The 16,775-nt window shown below is 37.4% G+C and overlaps 1 protein-coding gene across 1 annotated transcript in view; it reads right to left on the bottom strand.

The window, feature by feature from the left end:
- Nucleotides 1-16,775, bottom strand: part of ARHGAP15 (Rho GTPase activating protein 15) — a 601,639-nt gene that overhangs the window by 524,544 nt on the left and 60,320 nt on the right. Inside the window, exon 3 of the mRNA XM_025856481.2 lies at nucleotides 1,802-1,870. Within this exon, the coding sequence (XP_025712266.1) occupies nucleotides 1,802-1,870 (69 nt within the window). The remainder of the gene's footprint in view (nucleotides 1-1,801; nucleotides 1,871-16,775) is intronic.

A 16,775-nucleotide genomic window follows, 5' to 3' on the forward strand; every position in this document is an offset into this window, starting at 1 on the left:
GTGGGAGGGATGGGGTGGCTGGGTGATAGACACTGGGGAGGGTATGTGCTATGGTGAGCGCTGTGAATTGTGTAAGACTGATGAATCACAGATCTGTACCTCTGAAACAAATAATACATTATATGTTAAAAAAAAAAAAAAGAAGATAGTAGGAAGAGAAAACTGAAGGGAAGGAAACCGGAGGGGGAGAAGAACCATGAGAGACGATGGACTCTGCGAAACACACTGAGGGTTCTAGAGGGGAGGGGGTGGGGGGATGGGTTAGCCTGGTGATGGGTATTAAAGAGGGCACGTACTGAACGGAGCACTGGGTGTTATACGCAAACAATGAATCATGAAACACTACATCAAAAACTCATGATGTAATGTATGGTGATTAATATAACAACAAAAGAAAAATTTTAAAGAAAGATAATGGGGATGGAATAGCAGGGAAAAGATAGGAATAAGGTCATCTAGGTGCTGTATCCTATAAGCCAATGGAACTGGAAGCATGTTGGCCAATGTGAAATCCAACAAGAAGGATAAGCGTGGAGAAAAGGGGTATTATGTTTACCAAAAAGGAGTCATTAATAGAAAGAAGTGGCAGAACATATCAGGAAATTTGGGCTTATATATTTTTTGTATTTTTGGCTTTTTAAAAAAGATTTTATTTATTTACTCATTTGACAGAGAGAGAGAGCACAAGAAAGCACAGCAAGGGGAGCACAGCAGGGGGAGAGGGAGAAACAGACTCTCCCCTGAGCAGGGAGCCCAATGCAGGGCTCGATCCCAGGGTCCTGGGATCATGACCTGACCCGTAGGTAGGCAGCCACTTAACCGACAGAGCCACCCAGGGGCCCCAAGGGCTTATATGTTTTTAAGATATTTCTAATACTTCATTCATGTTATTTACAATGTTTCAGGCACCTTTCTAGTCATTAGGATACAATGGAAACAAAAAAATCCCAGCTTTAGTGGGCTTAGAATCTACTGGTAGGGGATTAATTTTTTTCTTTTTCCTTTTTTCTTTAAGATTTATTCATTTATTTGAGAGAGAGAAAGAGAGAGAGAGAAAGAGCATGAGCAGGAGAGGGAGAAGGAGAGAGAAACTCAAGCAGATTCCATACTGAATATAGAGCCCAACACAGGGCTTGATCCCATGACCCTGAGATCATGACCTGAGCTGAAACCAAGAGTTGGATGCTCAATTGACTGAGTCACACAGACACCCTGGGATTAACTATTTTCTTAAAAAGAATTGTCAAAATTTTCAGTAGGCCCCAAATAATCTCTGCTTCTTGTTATTCCCAGCCTTGTGTAGTCCCTTCTCCTTGAGTATGGACTAGACTTAGTGACTTGATTCTGATCATGAGAATGTGGAAAAGTTGATGGGATATCACTACCATGATTAGGTTATAAAAGATTTGCCTTCTGTCTTGCTAGCAGAATCCTTTGCCTTCTCAGTTTGCATGCTTTGAAGAAGCAAGCTGCCATTTTGGTGAAGCCTACATGGCAGGAAACTGACAGCAGCCTCTGGATCACATTCCTGGAGGAACTGAACCCTGCCAACAACCAAGTGCATGAACAGGAAAGCAGATCCTTCCCCAGTCAAACCTTCAGATGTGACCCCAATTCTGGCTTAAAGTTTGATTGAAATCTGAGAGACTCTGAATGAGAGGACTCTGCTAAACCATGCCTGGATTCCTGACCCACAAAAACATAAGATAACAGTGTGTGCTGTTTTAAGTCATTGAGTTTGGGGTTAATTTGTTCTGTAGCAGTAGATAAATAATACGGTATTGCAGGGAAATAAACTTACCAATTGTTCCAATGGAGGAATGACATCTTTCAAGACATGCTGTGAATGATTCCTTCTGTGTCGGGGTATCTGAAAAAATATTGGCATTAGATATATTATTTTTCTCCAAAAAAAGCTATAAATGATTTAAAAGAGCATATTTTAGTAAAGCACACAGGTAAGTAACCATATTCAGATTCATTCAAGAAGTCAAACAAAGTAGATATAAAATGAAAAGTAAATGTTTTAGACATTGACTAATTTGAATAAAATGTGTACTAAAAGATCGCTGGCTGCAACAATATCTCCTATTCAACATACTCCTCTTACCGTGTAACCTTGACACTCCTCCTATCAAGTGGGGGGTCTATGTTCTTTCATTCTGAACCCGCGAAGAGCTTTATGCCTGTTTCAATCAAAAAGCACGGCAGAAGTGACACTACGTGACTTAAAATAGTGGAGCATAAAATGTCATGTACTTCCTCCTTGTTCTCTTAGAACCCTCACATTTGGAAAATACTCACCATGTTGGGATGAAGCCCAAATCATCTCACACAGAGAGATTACAGGGAGAGACCTCATAGGTTTTCTGGCTAAGAGACTAACTGAGGTTCTAGCAGACAGCTTGTATCAACTGCCAGTCATATGAGTATAGATATTTTCTGATGGTTCCCTCTGCTGGCCATTGAGTCATCCCCATGCTTCAAGTCCTAGTAGAAGCCTCAAACACTGTGTAGTAGACACAAGCTATTCTTGCTATGTCTTACCTGAATTTTTGACCAGACTCTGTAAGCATTAAAAAAAAAAAAAAAAAAAAAATCACTGTTTTATATCTTTATATTTCAGGGTGACTTGCAGTGAAACAAAATATTTAATGTTGAAACACCTTGTGTTTATGATATGATGTGAGCTCAGCTTTTTCAGAGTCAATGTTCTATTAATTTTCATGCTTTCTTCTACAAATGTATTTAAATACACAATAATCAATGGGTTAGTGTTTTTGGAACAAAATTTTTAAAATGCCTATTGTTGTTTCTGCCAAAAAGTACCATAGACTGATTCTATAATAAAACAAAAAGAGAAGAAGAAGGAATTTATAATGAAATATTGTATTGTTTGATAATTTAAATAGAAGCTCTAATTAATAATCCTATTTTACTAGGCAGGAATTCTCCAGTATTTTACATGAAGGTGGCAGGGTATAAGGTAGAAGAGACAGGGAAGTAGGAAAAGAAAGAATGAGAGCGAGAAAGAGAGACTGCAGGATGAGTGTGAGGTATTAAAGAATAAAGCAGGTCTGAGAACTGTCTAGAAAAGAACTTTGGATGGCTTTGACTGTGGTACTGGCACATGTAACTGACTGAAGGGATTAAATCAAAGCCTTTTGAGATTTTGAGAGACTTGTATTAGCAAAGAAACCAAAAGCCTGGCCTCAAAAACCTGTGACTCTATACAACCCTTGAACCCCATATTTTCTCTGCAAAACTGCGCTGTGAAAGCAGTACAACCTCCAAGGGAGCCATTGCCTTCCAAGTTCACTTTCAATGTGGCCAGTGGGGGATGATGGGGGAGGAGGAGCCTCCAGAAAGCAGAGCCAGAAACCTTGGAGAACAATGGGCATGGGGAATTATCCCAAAAAGGAGAACCAGGAGAGCCAGGAATAGACTCTGTGGCGAAGGCAGGGGTCTCACAGGGCCTGCCCAGCAAGCTTTAATAGTCATTTGGGTCAAGTGACTGTTGGCTGGTCACCATTTATTTCCTTTACAAATGAGAGGGTGTTTCCAGTTATCAAGTTCTCCTTCCACCATTGTCGATTGGATGTGATGGGAAAAACAGAGCAGAGAATTCATTTTTTTCAAGTTCTAAACCTCTAACCCCCTGGAGAGAAATTGGTGTGATGAAGAAAGTTATTTGTCACTGCTATTCTTCTATTGGAGTTTGATGTAGTAACTGCGTGGGACTTTTGGTCATCTTTGGGGAGGGGGATAGATGTATTTCTGAGTGTTGAAGACAGGTGCAAATTGACATACGGTGAAGGCGGTGGGGGCGGACTGTGGCAGCCCCTGATGCCTGCTCACCAAAATTCTGTCCTTTCTCCAGGGCATATATCTAGACTGCATTTCTCAGCCTGCCTTGCAGTTAGGAGTGGTCACATAACTGTTCAGACCAACGGGATGAGAAGCCTTCCCCATTCAAAGCTATTAACCAGTGAGTGTTTCCGCTCCATGTGCCCTCCCATGCTGGCTGGGAGCGCACACTGAATGAGGCCATGGAGGCTGAAGAGGCAAGATGGAAGACGACTCTGAATCACCGTGTGAAGAAAAGCCAAACATAGGCGAGGAAAACACATTTTGTTTTATTTAGTAAACTTTTTATTTTGGAATAATTTTATACTTAGAGAAAAGTTGTAGCAAGGACAGAGAGTTCCTGTAGAAAATTACCTTCTAACAGTTTGTAGTGAGAAATAAACTTCTATTTCTTGGAGCCATTGTGTATTTTAGAGAATTTTATAGCTGCTAGCATTACCTTAAATAAAACAACCATAGCTGATCTTAATTCACGTTGAAATGAACATATATATTCATATATATACTGGGTATTTAAACCTTTTAAGGAACCAGGCATTTATTTTGTACTGCTCTGCATTTGGAACTTACTTCTCTTAACTATTAGTCATTAAACCAGGATTTATTATCTTCACTGAAAATTTAATATATATGCCTTACATTCAATTTACAATGGTGGAAAAATTCTGGGATTCTTTTCTTCTTGTTCTATTTCCTTGAAATTTGTTGGATTTCCAGTCTTGGGCTAAAAATCACTCTCCTAGCCTATGAAATACTTCAAGCTGTAAATATTAGAGAAAGTAGTATCAAGTGATGTCTCCACAGCATTGATGAATAAGCACCTGGGCATTCACTTGTGTCAGTCTTACCATTCCTTCTATGGCCAAACCATGCCTACCTTTGTCCTACTACTACTAGATTTTGATGGGTATATTGGCCCGCCAGTCTTTAAATAGTCTCTTCTAGTCACTATAGAAAGTTTTCTTTTGAGGCAATGTTTTAAAATGCATTGTGTATATATTGCCAGAAGCACAAGAGATGATTTTAGCTGATGAATGTTTTAATTATCATTTACACAATCTTAAGTTTTAGCAGGAAAACTTTCCACACAAAGACATTTGTTAGTCGTATGAATACATTTTCCATTAAAATAGAATATAAATAATATAATTAAATAAGTACTATGTAGTGTGCAATATGGGGGAAAAAAACCCACAAACATAGTAAGTGAATGACTGAAATGTGGGAAACAAAATTTTTTAAAGATTTATTTATTTATTATTTATCTTAGAGAGAGAGAGAAGGAGAGCACATTCGCGAGTGCCGTGGTGGTGGGGGAAGGGGAGGAAGGGCTGAGGAAGAGGGAGAGAAAGTCTCAAGCCGACTCCACACTGAGCACAGAGCCTGGGGGGAGGGATAGCTCCATCTCACTACCCTGAGATCACTATCCAAGCCATAATCAAGAGTCGGACACCTAACAGACTGCGCAACCCAGGACCCTCTGGGAAACAAATTTTAATGAGAAGAAATCAGAACAGAAATGACCAGTTACTGAGCACATATTTATTTCATCCTTGCAGGGAACTATTGGGTCCATGGTATAAATAAGAATTCAGATTGGGAAACTACACAGTGTTATTGTCTGTTAACATGTATTCAATGCTTATTATTTGCCAGGCACTGTTCTAAGTATTTTGCACATATTAACATACTTAATTCTCACTCTTTTTTCATAAATGTAGAAACACAGATACAGACAGTTTAAGTAACTTTAAAGATCCAGAGCTAGTAAAAGCCATGGGTGATATTTAACCAGGATCGAAGGCTTCAACTATTACACTTTATTGCTTCACCAGCAATATAATGTATATGCATAAAGGCAATCATTACATTCTTGGGGAACTCCAAAGTTGAGATTATCTGCATGCATAAGGGGTATTTCTAAGGAAGATATTTGAGTCAAACGTATAAATTTGTACACGTTTACACAGGGAGCTAGAAATCAGGTTTCAAATCTGTTATGAATTATCTTAATTTTCCTTTAGGGAAAGTAATATTGCTGATCATTCCTAAAGCAATAAGCTAGCCAATCTATCATGTTCAACCAAGTTATGGAGATGCAGGAAAAAAGAGAACTTTCATCACCTGTCTTTGCTTTAATACTCTTCTCAATTAAGCATTAGGCACAGAAATGTGTTATCATCCCAAATCAGATTACTCTGACTGAGACTTATGATATAGGAAATTCTGAATCCAAATTTGCTTAGTTGTGTTACATGGATATCAAGAAAAGTTAAGATATTTCAAGAGAGCTGTCTTTATGTGGTTTACTTAATTGAAATAATAATTATAAAGAACACTTGAGGTCAATCAAAACTTCCTGAGGTAAGTTTGAAGGGAACAGAGGCTCTCCTAAGCCATACATAGTATAAAATAACAGAAAATCTTATAGTATTTGTACATGTTTCTCAATCAATAGTTTATTAGTAATATCTGAAAATTTTGCAAATTATTACAGGACACTTTCTTGAGAAACGTTTCTGCTTAAGACATCAGATGTCCTTATAAACCATTCATTTAGCCAGTAAACATTGCATGTTTAGTACAGTTATATGCTAGTAGTTTCTAATAGTAGATGTTCAAAATATACATGTTTGTTGTGTTTGTTGATGTCATCAAATATCTCTAATACTAGTATTGCAAGAAGAGTACTTCATTTTTGGACAATCCTAATTTTTTCTCAATGTATCTGATATTAAAAACCTATGTTTTGCTCTGCAAATTACTTCTGGGTGAGTTTCAGAATGCTAGCAATGGTGGGCTCCATTGTTCAATCTCAGGTCCTTTTCACTTCTGCAGCAATCCTTAATCACTGAATTTGGAAAACTTGAATAGCAATAATAATATTAGCAGTAGTTTGTTACAACATTATTTTAATACCTTATTTTCTCTGTGAGTTACAGAAGCATTTCTTCTGAGGAAGTCTTAAAATACGGTTTTTACGACTTATGTTTGCTTTCTTTTTTGCTTCCAAGTGTTCTGAAATAGTATACAGATCCTTCCTCTAAACATAAGTGGACATGTATGTATATCTACCACATATTTATTTAAGTGTCCACAGTCTGATTTTTTGCTAGTTTGTACACTCTTAAATTATGAAATGTTGGTTTCAATATTATTTTACAGTTCTCATTTGAGAAAGGTTACTTCACAGTTTCTTTTGAGGGGGATATGGTTATGTCTTAACTGTTTTCTTACCACAGTGTTCTGCATCTTAAGCAACTGAGCTTTAACAATAAAGACGTGAGTTGTTGAAAATCCTTCCTTTGAAGAGAAGAACAAGTCAGTCCTCATCTTTTTGCGATGATGTCATCTTCCTATTGATTTATTATGTTCAGTAAATGGGAATGATTTGTAGCTATCATTGGAAAAAAAAAACTTGAAATACAAATGACTTCTGCTTGGATTCTTTGGGAAACCAATATCGGATGAATATTTCACTGAATTACTTTTAGATCAGATCTATGTGTTTCTCCTTCTTTGTTTCCATCTACCACTCTCCCCACTCCTCCTCTGCTCCTTCTCAGGTACGTTAGCTTTATAATTGTGCAAAGCAAAGTTGGAAGCATGAAGTACTGAGAATGTGCAATGCATATTTTCCTTTAAATTCCTTTTTGTTCTTATTATACATCATAATTAAGTTTTCCAGATATATTTTCCTCCAAAAAGAAAAAATTAAAAAGTCATTTTTTTGAAGTGTTTTCATTTTTTTCTTCCATTTCTTCTTCATTTTAATCTATTTAAAGAACATGAAACTGATGGGTGGGACTAGTGCTTGGTACAAAGTAAAAATAACAGAATTTGGGCATATTATTTTCCTGGTATAGGAAGGTCTACTATGAAAGTTATACATAAACATGAAACATTCCACATAGCTCTGATTTTAAATAGATTACCATTTTTGATGAAAGTTTATATCTTGTGGCTTAGAGTTGAAATAAAAATCACTTGAATAAAAGCATTAGTTAGCTCCAGCATTTTCGCAGACATGTACATTTTCCGAGGCATACCTCCCATTAGCAACCTCCCTAGATACTTGGATAAAAAGCAGAAATAAATCTGTGGTTAAGTTTAGTTTTTATCTTCACAGATTCTCAAAAGCTTTTTTTTTTTCCCCCGGTGTATCCCAGTTTTTATGTTCAAATCTTCATTTGTTTTGCCAAATTCTTTTTCTTAAAGCTATTACAATCAGAAATTAAGAAAAGTTACTGAAACTTTTATTTTTATTTTTTTTGGAATGTGGAAACATGGCCAATATTTCTTGTATGCACAACAATTTGGTTGTTTAGTTGTAATAAGCATCAACCTAAATGATGGCTGTGTTTTTTAAATCATGTGTATGTGGTAGGTAACTGCTTTTGTTGGGAAAAAAAGAAAGTTAATATATGAGGATATTATTTTATCATGCATTTAATCTTCTACTTTTACCCATCTGTGGACACATGTCAATTCACACATGTAAAATCATAATTATTCATCCACCAACTATATGTATTTTTCATAGTCTTCACAGAAGGTAATGACATTAACCATAGAGGAACCAAATTCTTCTTTTTTCTTCCTTATTAATGTACCACAGGTATATTGATGCACATTTAAGATGGCCTTCTCCCTCTGCCTATGATATCATTCGGTTACCATAGTGGGCCTCTATAAGCAAATGCCCCCTTTTTTGTTTGTTTGGCTTTTCCATAAGCTCTTTTTGGCTATATATTGTCAGTCAGGAATCTGACGCTCTCCCTTATCTCTTTTATCCCCTGCAGAAAAGGAAAGGGAAGGATTCAAAATCCTTCTGGAGGACATATTAAAGTTTTTCGGCAATTTTTTTTTTTTTTTTTTTTTTTTTTTTTTTAGTTTGTTGAATAGTCCTTGGTCAGCATCTGGGTCATCTGTGGTGCTCACCAGCCTTTCAATCCTGGGCTAAGTCTAGTTGAGTTAAATTCAGCTCCAACCACATTTTCTTATCTCCCAGATAGCCAAAGGGAATCAATAGCTGGAATGATTTAACTTCTTAATATTCCTCCCTTGCTTTATTTAGTCCCAAACACATGTGTTCCTCCAAGAAGAAAATCAAACTGCCTGACACCTTCTTGCTTAAATAAAAATTAGTTATATACCGTGCACATGGCCTCATTTATTGCTAAAGACTGTTTCCTTTAGTTCTCTCATTTCTTTTTTCATGCTTACAGTAGAATGTTTCTCTCCAAGAATTTTCTCAGATTGAGAAGTGTCATTCATATAGTCCACAGACACACTACTATTTTAGCCTTTTTGAACATGCTCTTAAGATAAAAACTACCAGAACCAAGAAACATAGCCATACCTGAAAAACATAATTTTCTACATTTTTTTCACACAAAGCATATTTATATATTGTATTAGTTTTTAGCTTACTTTTTTCTCTGTAGGTTCCTTCTTATTTAGACATGAATTTCCAAATGGATATAATGAGAAACGGTGTGCTAAAATAGACATATAAACATTTTATTCTACTCGTAATACTATTACTGGTATTAAATCTAAAGCATTATATACTTTGTTAGACCCATAGCTAAATTTACTATTGCCAGCAGATTATATAGCTTGCTTACTACTTCCTTTATCCTCCATAACAGAGATACTACTCTGTTCATGAAAAAAAAAAAAAAAATGAATAGAACACTTGGGCCAACCTGACATTTTCTCCACAACTGCAAGTCATGTGTTATCTTTTAAATAAAAAGATTCAAGACAGCAGGAAACGATACCAAGAAAACTATCTCATAAACACCTCAAAACAAAGCAAACTAGTAAACAAACAGTTCTTGAGGCCCAAAATGGTCAAAACAGTCCATCTATTTTACCCAAATTAAACAAATCATTGTCAAATCACCATTTGACTATGTTGGGCCGAAACAACCTATATCTAATTTTATGATGTTCAACTGTCTAAAAGCTCTGAACAAATTAGAATCAGGTTTTATTTTCAGTCTCAAACAGTCTCTTTCATTGCCCTGAAGTGCTTAAGTTGAAATATTGAGTTTACTTCTTACTTTTTCAGGTATCTGTTCAATCACTGAAGAAGACATTCTGTCATTTAGAAAATAATCCACCCTATGTCAGGTTTGATCCACGATATGCGAAGTTTGACAAAGATATTTACCCACAATTTGATTTCTATAGTCTGCTGACACCATTCCTCAGACAAAATTATTTCTTAATGCAAAGCTGGGCATGTGCTAACTCACTGAAAATGCTCTGCCTGCATGGAAAGGTCACTTCTACAAGCATTGGGGGAGGCAAGGCTCTTAATGACTATGCCAATCTTTCAAGATTTAACAGATTTTTGGTCAAATGTCTAAAATATGCACATGAATATGCTCGGCGGCTTTAGTCAATATCTAATAATTGTATCTTTCCAGTTTCCTTTCTTTATGTATTCTTTGAGGTTTTCAGACCCCAAACTCACCTTCTGCTGCCGAAAAAGCAGATTTAGTTCTGAAGGTTAATCCAACTCAGCAGGATTGAAGGATGGCACTTTTCCTTGGTCGTAAGTATGTTGGCTCAGGCCAGACAGCTGTTAGGACATTCTCCTCTGGGACTCGTGCCCTCAACACCCACCGTTGATGCACATACATGGTCGACTGGCTGCCGACTTCCGTGCCCATCTGCTCAAATGGCATGGTGCCCACTCACAAGTTGGCTGGATCCTTGCCCTTAGTGTGTAGGTGCCAAGCAATGATGGGTTTAGATGGGCAGCCTGCATAATACTACAAGTGACAATTTTTTTTCTTTCTCTCTCTACAATATCTGTCCTCTGTGCCTTCTCTGAAAGTGAAACTCGTGTTTCTCCACCTTTGATTTTACCGGTGGACACACACAGCCTTCGGCAGGTAGGTGTGCAAATGTACCCAACCTGCCACCGACTGTAAGATGAAAGAGAAGAAAGAATCCACAGAGCCCCAAACGACAAGTTCTAACACTGAAATGGGCTGGAGTGTGAAAATCCCGACCACCTGGAGTCTGTCAGAAGAAATTTAGCATGGGTGTAAGTACAGCAGACCTCTCACAGATAGCAATGGCACCAGGAAATAGTTTAAGTTAGAGCACTTTTTCTTGTCACAGCCTCAGCACAAATTACTTGCCTTGCATTGAAAAGGCACGTACAACACTAAATGAAATAAATCAGGCAAAAAGAACAAGCCTAATGGGAACACGATTTATATGCTCAGTGGGGGCAAGGGTGCAAGCTATGATACTCAGACCTCAAAAATAACCCTGACTGGAGGTCTTAATGGAAAGAAAAAGAAACAAAAATAGCATCTCTCTTTCCAGTCTACAGCAAACCCATAGAGAGGAATAGATTGGCATAGGAGGTTGTGACTTTAATGATCCAAAGCATATGAATGCTTGTTAGCAGACAGCAGACAGACATAAGTAAGAACAACAGTAATGGCTGCATCTGCATCCTGGCCCGTGGCACTCAAACCAATCAGGCAGCGCTGGAGAGCAGCGCCTGAAGGTACGTGAAAGCCGCGCTTTCCTTGTGTGTTTATTTAAGGGTGATTGAATTCAGGGTGTTGTCAGTCTGCCTTGGAGAATGGTTATCCAATGTGTAGGCATGATCTTGCTCCCTGAATATGCTCTGTTGACTGAGCTAGTTATGTGTGACTACTTGCCCTCTCCTAGTCTTTATGCAGTGCCAAAATCCTCCAGTCCAAGTTCCAAAGGAACAGGGCCTAAAAACTTTTGGCTCCAGAATCAAATTAGGCTTCTCTGCTTTCCTAGCCAGAAATGCATAAATACCCAATGGCCAAAACCAAAGAATGTGACATTGTGGAATGAATAGAGCTGTCATATACCACTAAAGTGTGGAAATATCTACTGTTTGAAGTCAAGACTAGTTCAACATCTTCAGTAATCGGAACAGACTTCTTTGGACACCTTCATGGGGTAGTCTGGCTTTTGAGTGAGAATGTTTCTGGCAAGCTACTCATTCCAGATATCAGAAATGCAAGAACATACGGTTTATAAGAGAAAATCTGCCATTTTTTGGTATCAAAAAAATTCTCAAAGGCAGCACATTTTCATAAAAGACAAATCCCTCATCCTGTTTTCCTGATTGACCTTCAAGTTAGCACCACTTGCTTAGATGTATATACTTTAAAAGGAACTGATCAAAGAAGAGGTAAGTTGGTACACTTTGAAAAAAAATGTTTACGTGAAACTCAATTTGGAATTATCAGGGGAAGTTTCTCGTGAAAATAGACAAAGAATAGGTATAATCATCCAAGACTCCTCAATCTGATTACTATGCTATAACTGTCAGTGTTCCCAGAGCAAATCATTTTCCTCATGATTTATCACGCCTTGAGGGTATAACAGTAAGAATTACATACTACTAATTTATTGAAAATGAAGAAAAGCAGATGTCCTGTCTAGGGAATCTTGAGGGTAAGGATCATGTTTTACTCATCTTTAAATTCACCGACTTTAACATAGTGTGGAATATATATTATGGAATCGGTCATTTCAAACTTTATAATGCACCTCTTTAGACATGTGACCTACTATTTCATGCCATTCACCAAAAGCTTCAATAGCCTATAATGCCTGTTCTAAAGTTATTTTGTTGGAAACATAGTTATCATTCTTTTCAAAAGTCAGCCACCCTTAAATAAATATTCTTTTCCAGGTAAGCTCTTATAATTTCTCATAAGAGATTTGTCATCTTTCCTTACTGAAATCAGATCAAATTCTCAAAATGATCCCCTCATTAGACTACCGTTGAACAAACTGATACTGTTGGCTAATAGTTTCCTGATCTGTGTAGTATATACGATGCTTGAGGATTAGGGTTCCGCTTCTAGAGGGAGAAACTGAGAAGTTACATAGATACAGATGGGTGTAGATATAGGTAGATAGATGTAGTTCTGCTTTTAAATAGCATTACATAATTATGTAGATTACTATTATTCTGAACAGTTCTATGTTCACTTACCCTCCAGGTAAATTACCTTATCTCTTGGTGCCTCTTTTCCCTTAACTGTAAAATATGGCATAGCATAGTACTTATTCCTTATAGGATTACATTAGAAATTTTAAAAAATTGATACATATACAGTTTTGAACACATGGTAAGTCCTCATCATTATAATCTCCCCTATACCAATTGTATTATTCCTCTTCCAGTACTCCTTCTGGTAAATATATTCTAGTAAGTGGATAATTAATATTAAGCAAACGTACTCATAAAATCTTCAATGATTCTAGAAACTTTTAAAATGATTTGTTTCTTGGGGTGTCTGGGTGGCACAGTCGGTTAAGCATCTGACTCTTGGCTTCAGCTCAGGTCGTAATCTCAGGATTGTGAGACTGAGCCCTGAGTTGGGCTCAGTGCTCAGCGTGGAGTCTGCTGTAGATTCCTTCTCCCTCTGCCCCTCTCACTTGTGCTCTCTCTCTCCCTCTCTAAAATAAATAAATCTTTCAAAAAAATGATTTGTTTCTCTACTTTAAGAAATTCCAGCCATTTCCTTCTAGGATACTTTGAAAGCATTTTGTTAGAAAAACCTTTAAACACTCAAGGAGATGGCGTTATACTGGTTATACAGGAAGTAACAGTCTTGGTGTCATTTTAGAATTTTGCTTACTGCAATCCTACCTCTTGCTCGTAATGAATCATGTCCCTCCCACAAGCAAAACATATCATGTCCTCCCATGATTCCAAAGAGTCTCACCCTGTTATAGCATCTCCTTGAAATCCAGAGTCTCAACATCTAAATCTAAATTCCATTCTCCCATTGGCTCAAAGACCAAAAATCTAGTCACCTAAATCCAGTTTTGAAAGAAGTTGAACTTGACTGAGATCAACCATTAAGTAGCAAAGGCAGGAATCAAATAATTTAGTTCTATAGCTAGTGGTGTTTATTTTATTTTGTTTAAAGATTTTATTTATTTATTTGAGAGAGAGAGCATGAGAGAGCACAAGCAGGGGAAGCGAGAGAGGGCAAAGCGGCTCCCGGATGAGCAGGAAGCCCAAGTGGGGCACGATCCCAGGACCTGACCTGAGCCGAAGACAGACACTTAATCCGCTGAGGCACCCAGGCGTCCCCATCACTAGTGGTGTTTAACAAGTACCGTGCACTAGCCATGCGACGAAGTAGTTACAATTATTGCCTTCATTGCATAGATGATAAATCCAAGGACAGTGAGAAAAGACTTTAAATTATAAAGTAAGGGTGAGAGGCTGCTCGTTAACCCAGATTCATCTCATTCAAAAATTCATGCGTTCTGACTCCAAAGTTTTTAAATGCTGAAGCTACTGGCCCTTGATATGGATATTCAACAAATGCTTGTTGCCTGACCATCATATTGCACTGTTTGCAGATTAAAATATGCAGTAATGTGTATCACACTTCCCCCTCAATTATCTTACACCTAAGTTCCTATTTTCTATTTTCATCATATTTCAGATAAGGAATCTTTATAATCATCTTGAACATTAGCTGAGAAGAAATAATGATAGCAATGTTTGGGATATGAGGAAGATGAATAGACTAAAGGTGTATCTACTTTACTACTATATCCATTCAAAACAAGTGCTACAGATTTGTATTTGGTGAATCCTAGAACTGGAAAATTACCATCTGTTCTAGATACCATACCATACCACACCATACCATACCATACCATACCCTACCATACCATAAAGATTCCCGGATGGATTTCTAGTTGAAAGCGATGGATTGACCACACACATTAACCTCCCCTATTTACTAAAATCAGAGTAAAAGAAAAAAATGTATTTGTAAAGAATGAGAGAGTGAGCACAATTGGGTGATATATCTCAAAAAGTTCTTGGAAGATAAAATGTATATGAAAATGTAATTACTTTGTAAAATGAAAGAAGTTACAACCTCAGTGTTTCCAGACATGGAAGATTGGTGTTAATGACAAAATATTCATAACCATCACTTGGAAGCATCCATGAAAGACAAAGTCAAGACTGCCTGTAACAGCCATCCTCCAGAACAGCTGGATGCCCAGGCTCACTCATTCACTGAATATAGCCAGAGGACTGTTCGCAGATCTGTGTAAGAGAGACATTGAACCAGGCATCTTCAAGAATCTTGATTCAGGCCCACCTGGCATCACAGAGGGCAGAGAGGACTGTGGGACTATGAGCCAGGGGATTAGAGATTACCTGCTAAGCAATGGGACCTTCATCTCCTATTCTCAACCATTCTCCCAGAAATACCAGAGGCAAAAATGTATCCCTTCATCTAGAAGACTTGAAGAGTTTTCTCTGAAAGAGCAAACGGCTTCAAAGTCCATCAGATATTGAAATTTGGATATCCTCAATGAAAAACCTCTTTGTGGGGCACCAGGGTGGCTCAATCAGTTAAGCATCTGCCTTCAGCTCAGGTCATGATCCCAGGGCCCCAGGACGGAGCCCCGCATCAAGATTCCCTGCCCAGTAGGGAATCTGCTTCTCCCTCTCCCTCTGCCCCTACCCCCTGCTTGTGCTCTCTTGCTCACTTGCTCTTTCTCTCAAATAAATAAATAAAATCTTAAAGATAAATAAATAAAATGAAAAGCCTCTTTGTGTATGTTCTATGTGTTCTACAGAGAAGGTTGTCAGTTAACAAGCCCAGCACCTCAACTCTAAATATACAGACAGCATTTTTAAAATATGAATATGCAGGCATGGGTCACAAGAAATTAATTATTATATGATATATAACACTATATAACACAATATTTATATACTATACTTACAGATAATAATTGTATCATATATAGTATATTATATAATACTATATAATCATATGGTATATAATAATTTATAATTACTAGATTATATACTTCTTTATTGAGCACTTATATGTAAAATGCACTGTTCTAAGTGCTGAATAAAATAACCTCTACTTTAAAGTCGTTGAGGAAAGTCTCAAGATGGAAAAGGAATATCAAAACAAGCAAACATAAAAAGGAGCTCAAAATAAGCAGAAGTAATACCAAGAAAAGAAAGAAAGAAATGTTTAAAAATACTACTGGTAATAATATCAAGAGATAAGAAAATATATAAGATTCATAAAAACAGGAATAATAATAGAGGCATTGGAAAATTAAATACATAAATAAATATAATTAATTAACACAAATTTTGGAGGATAAGAATAAATGTGTCAGGAAACAGAAAAAACAGAGAGATGAATTATTAAAAAGAAGAAATAAGAAAATAATTTAGGACGTTCAGCATCTGCCTTATAGAAAAGTCCAAAAAGGAAAAAAAAAAAATGAAACGCGTCGTAAGAACTTTTAAAATAAAGTACAAGAGAATGTTCCAGGATTTTATATGAGCCTTCTGACTGAAAGAGCCTACCAAATGGGGCACCTGGGTGGGTCAGTCTGTTAAGCATCTTTCTTCGACTGGAGTCATGATCCCAGGGTCCTGGGATTGAACCCACATCGGGCTCCTTGCTCAGGGGAGAGTCTGCTTCTCCCTCTCCCTCTGTCTGCTGCTCTGCCTACTTGTGCTCTCTCTCTCTCTCTGTCTCTTTGTCAAATAAATAAATAAGATCTTTTCTAAAAAAGAAAAAGAAAGAGCCTCCCAAGTGTCCAGTGTAATAAATTAAGAAGTAAGTCACGCAATTATAAAGAAGTAGGAAGAGAGAAAGATCAAGGATCACATACAAACGAATGGGAATCAGAATGGTGTTGGACTTTTCTAAAACTGACTGGAGGCTAGAAGAATGCTTTCAGAGTTTAAGGAGATGGACCCCTGGGTGGCTCAGTCAGTTAAGCGTCTGCCTTCACCTCAGGTCATGATCCCAGGGTCCTGGGATCGAGTCCTGTGCTGGGCTCCTTGCTCAGCAGGAAGCCTGCTT

Source organism: Callorhinus ursinus, unplaced genomic scaffold (assembly GCF_003265705.2).
Source record: "Callorhinus ursinus isolate GAN/ISIS: 27379988/994484 unplaced genomic scaffold, GSC_fseal_2.0 scaffold2, whole genome shotgun sequence".
Taxonomy (NCBI): Eukaryota; Metazoa; Chordata; class Mammalia; order Carnivora; family Otariidae; genus Callorhinus; species Callorhinus ursinus.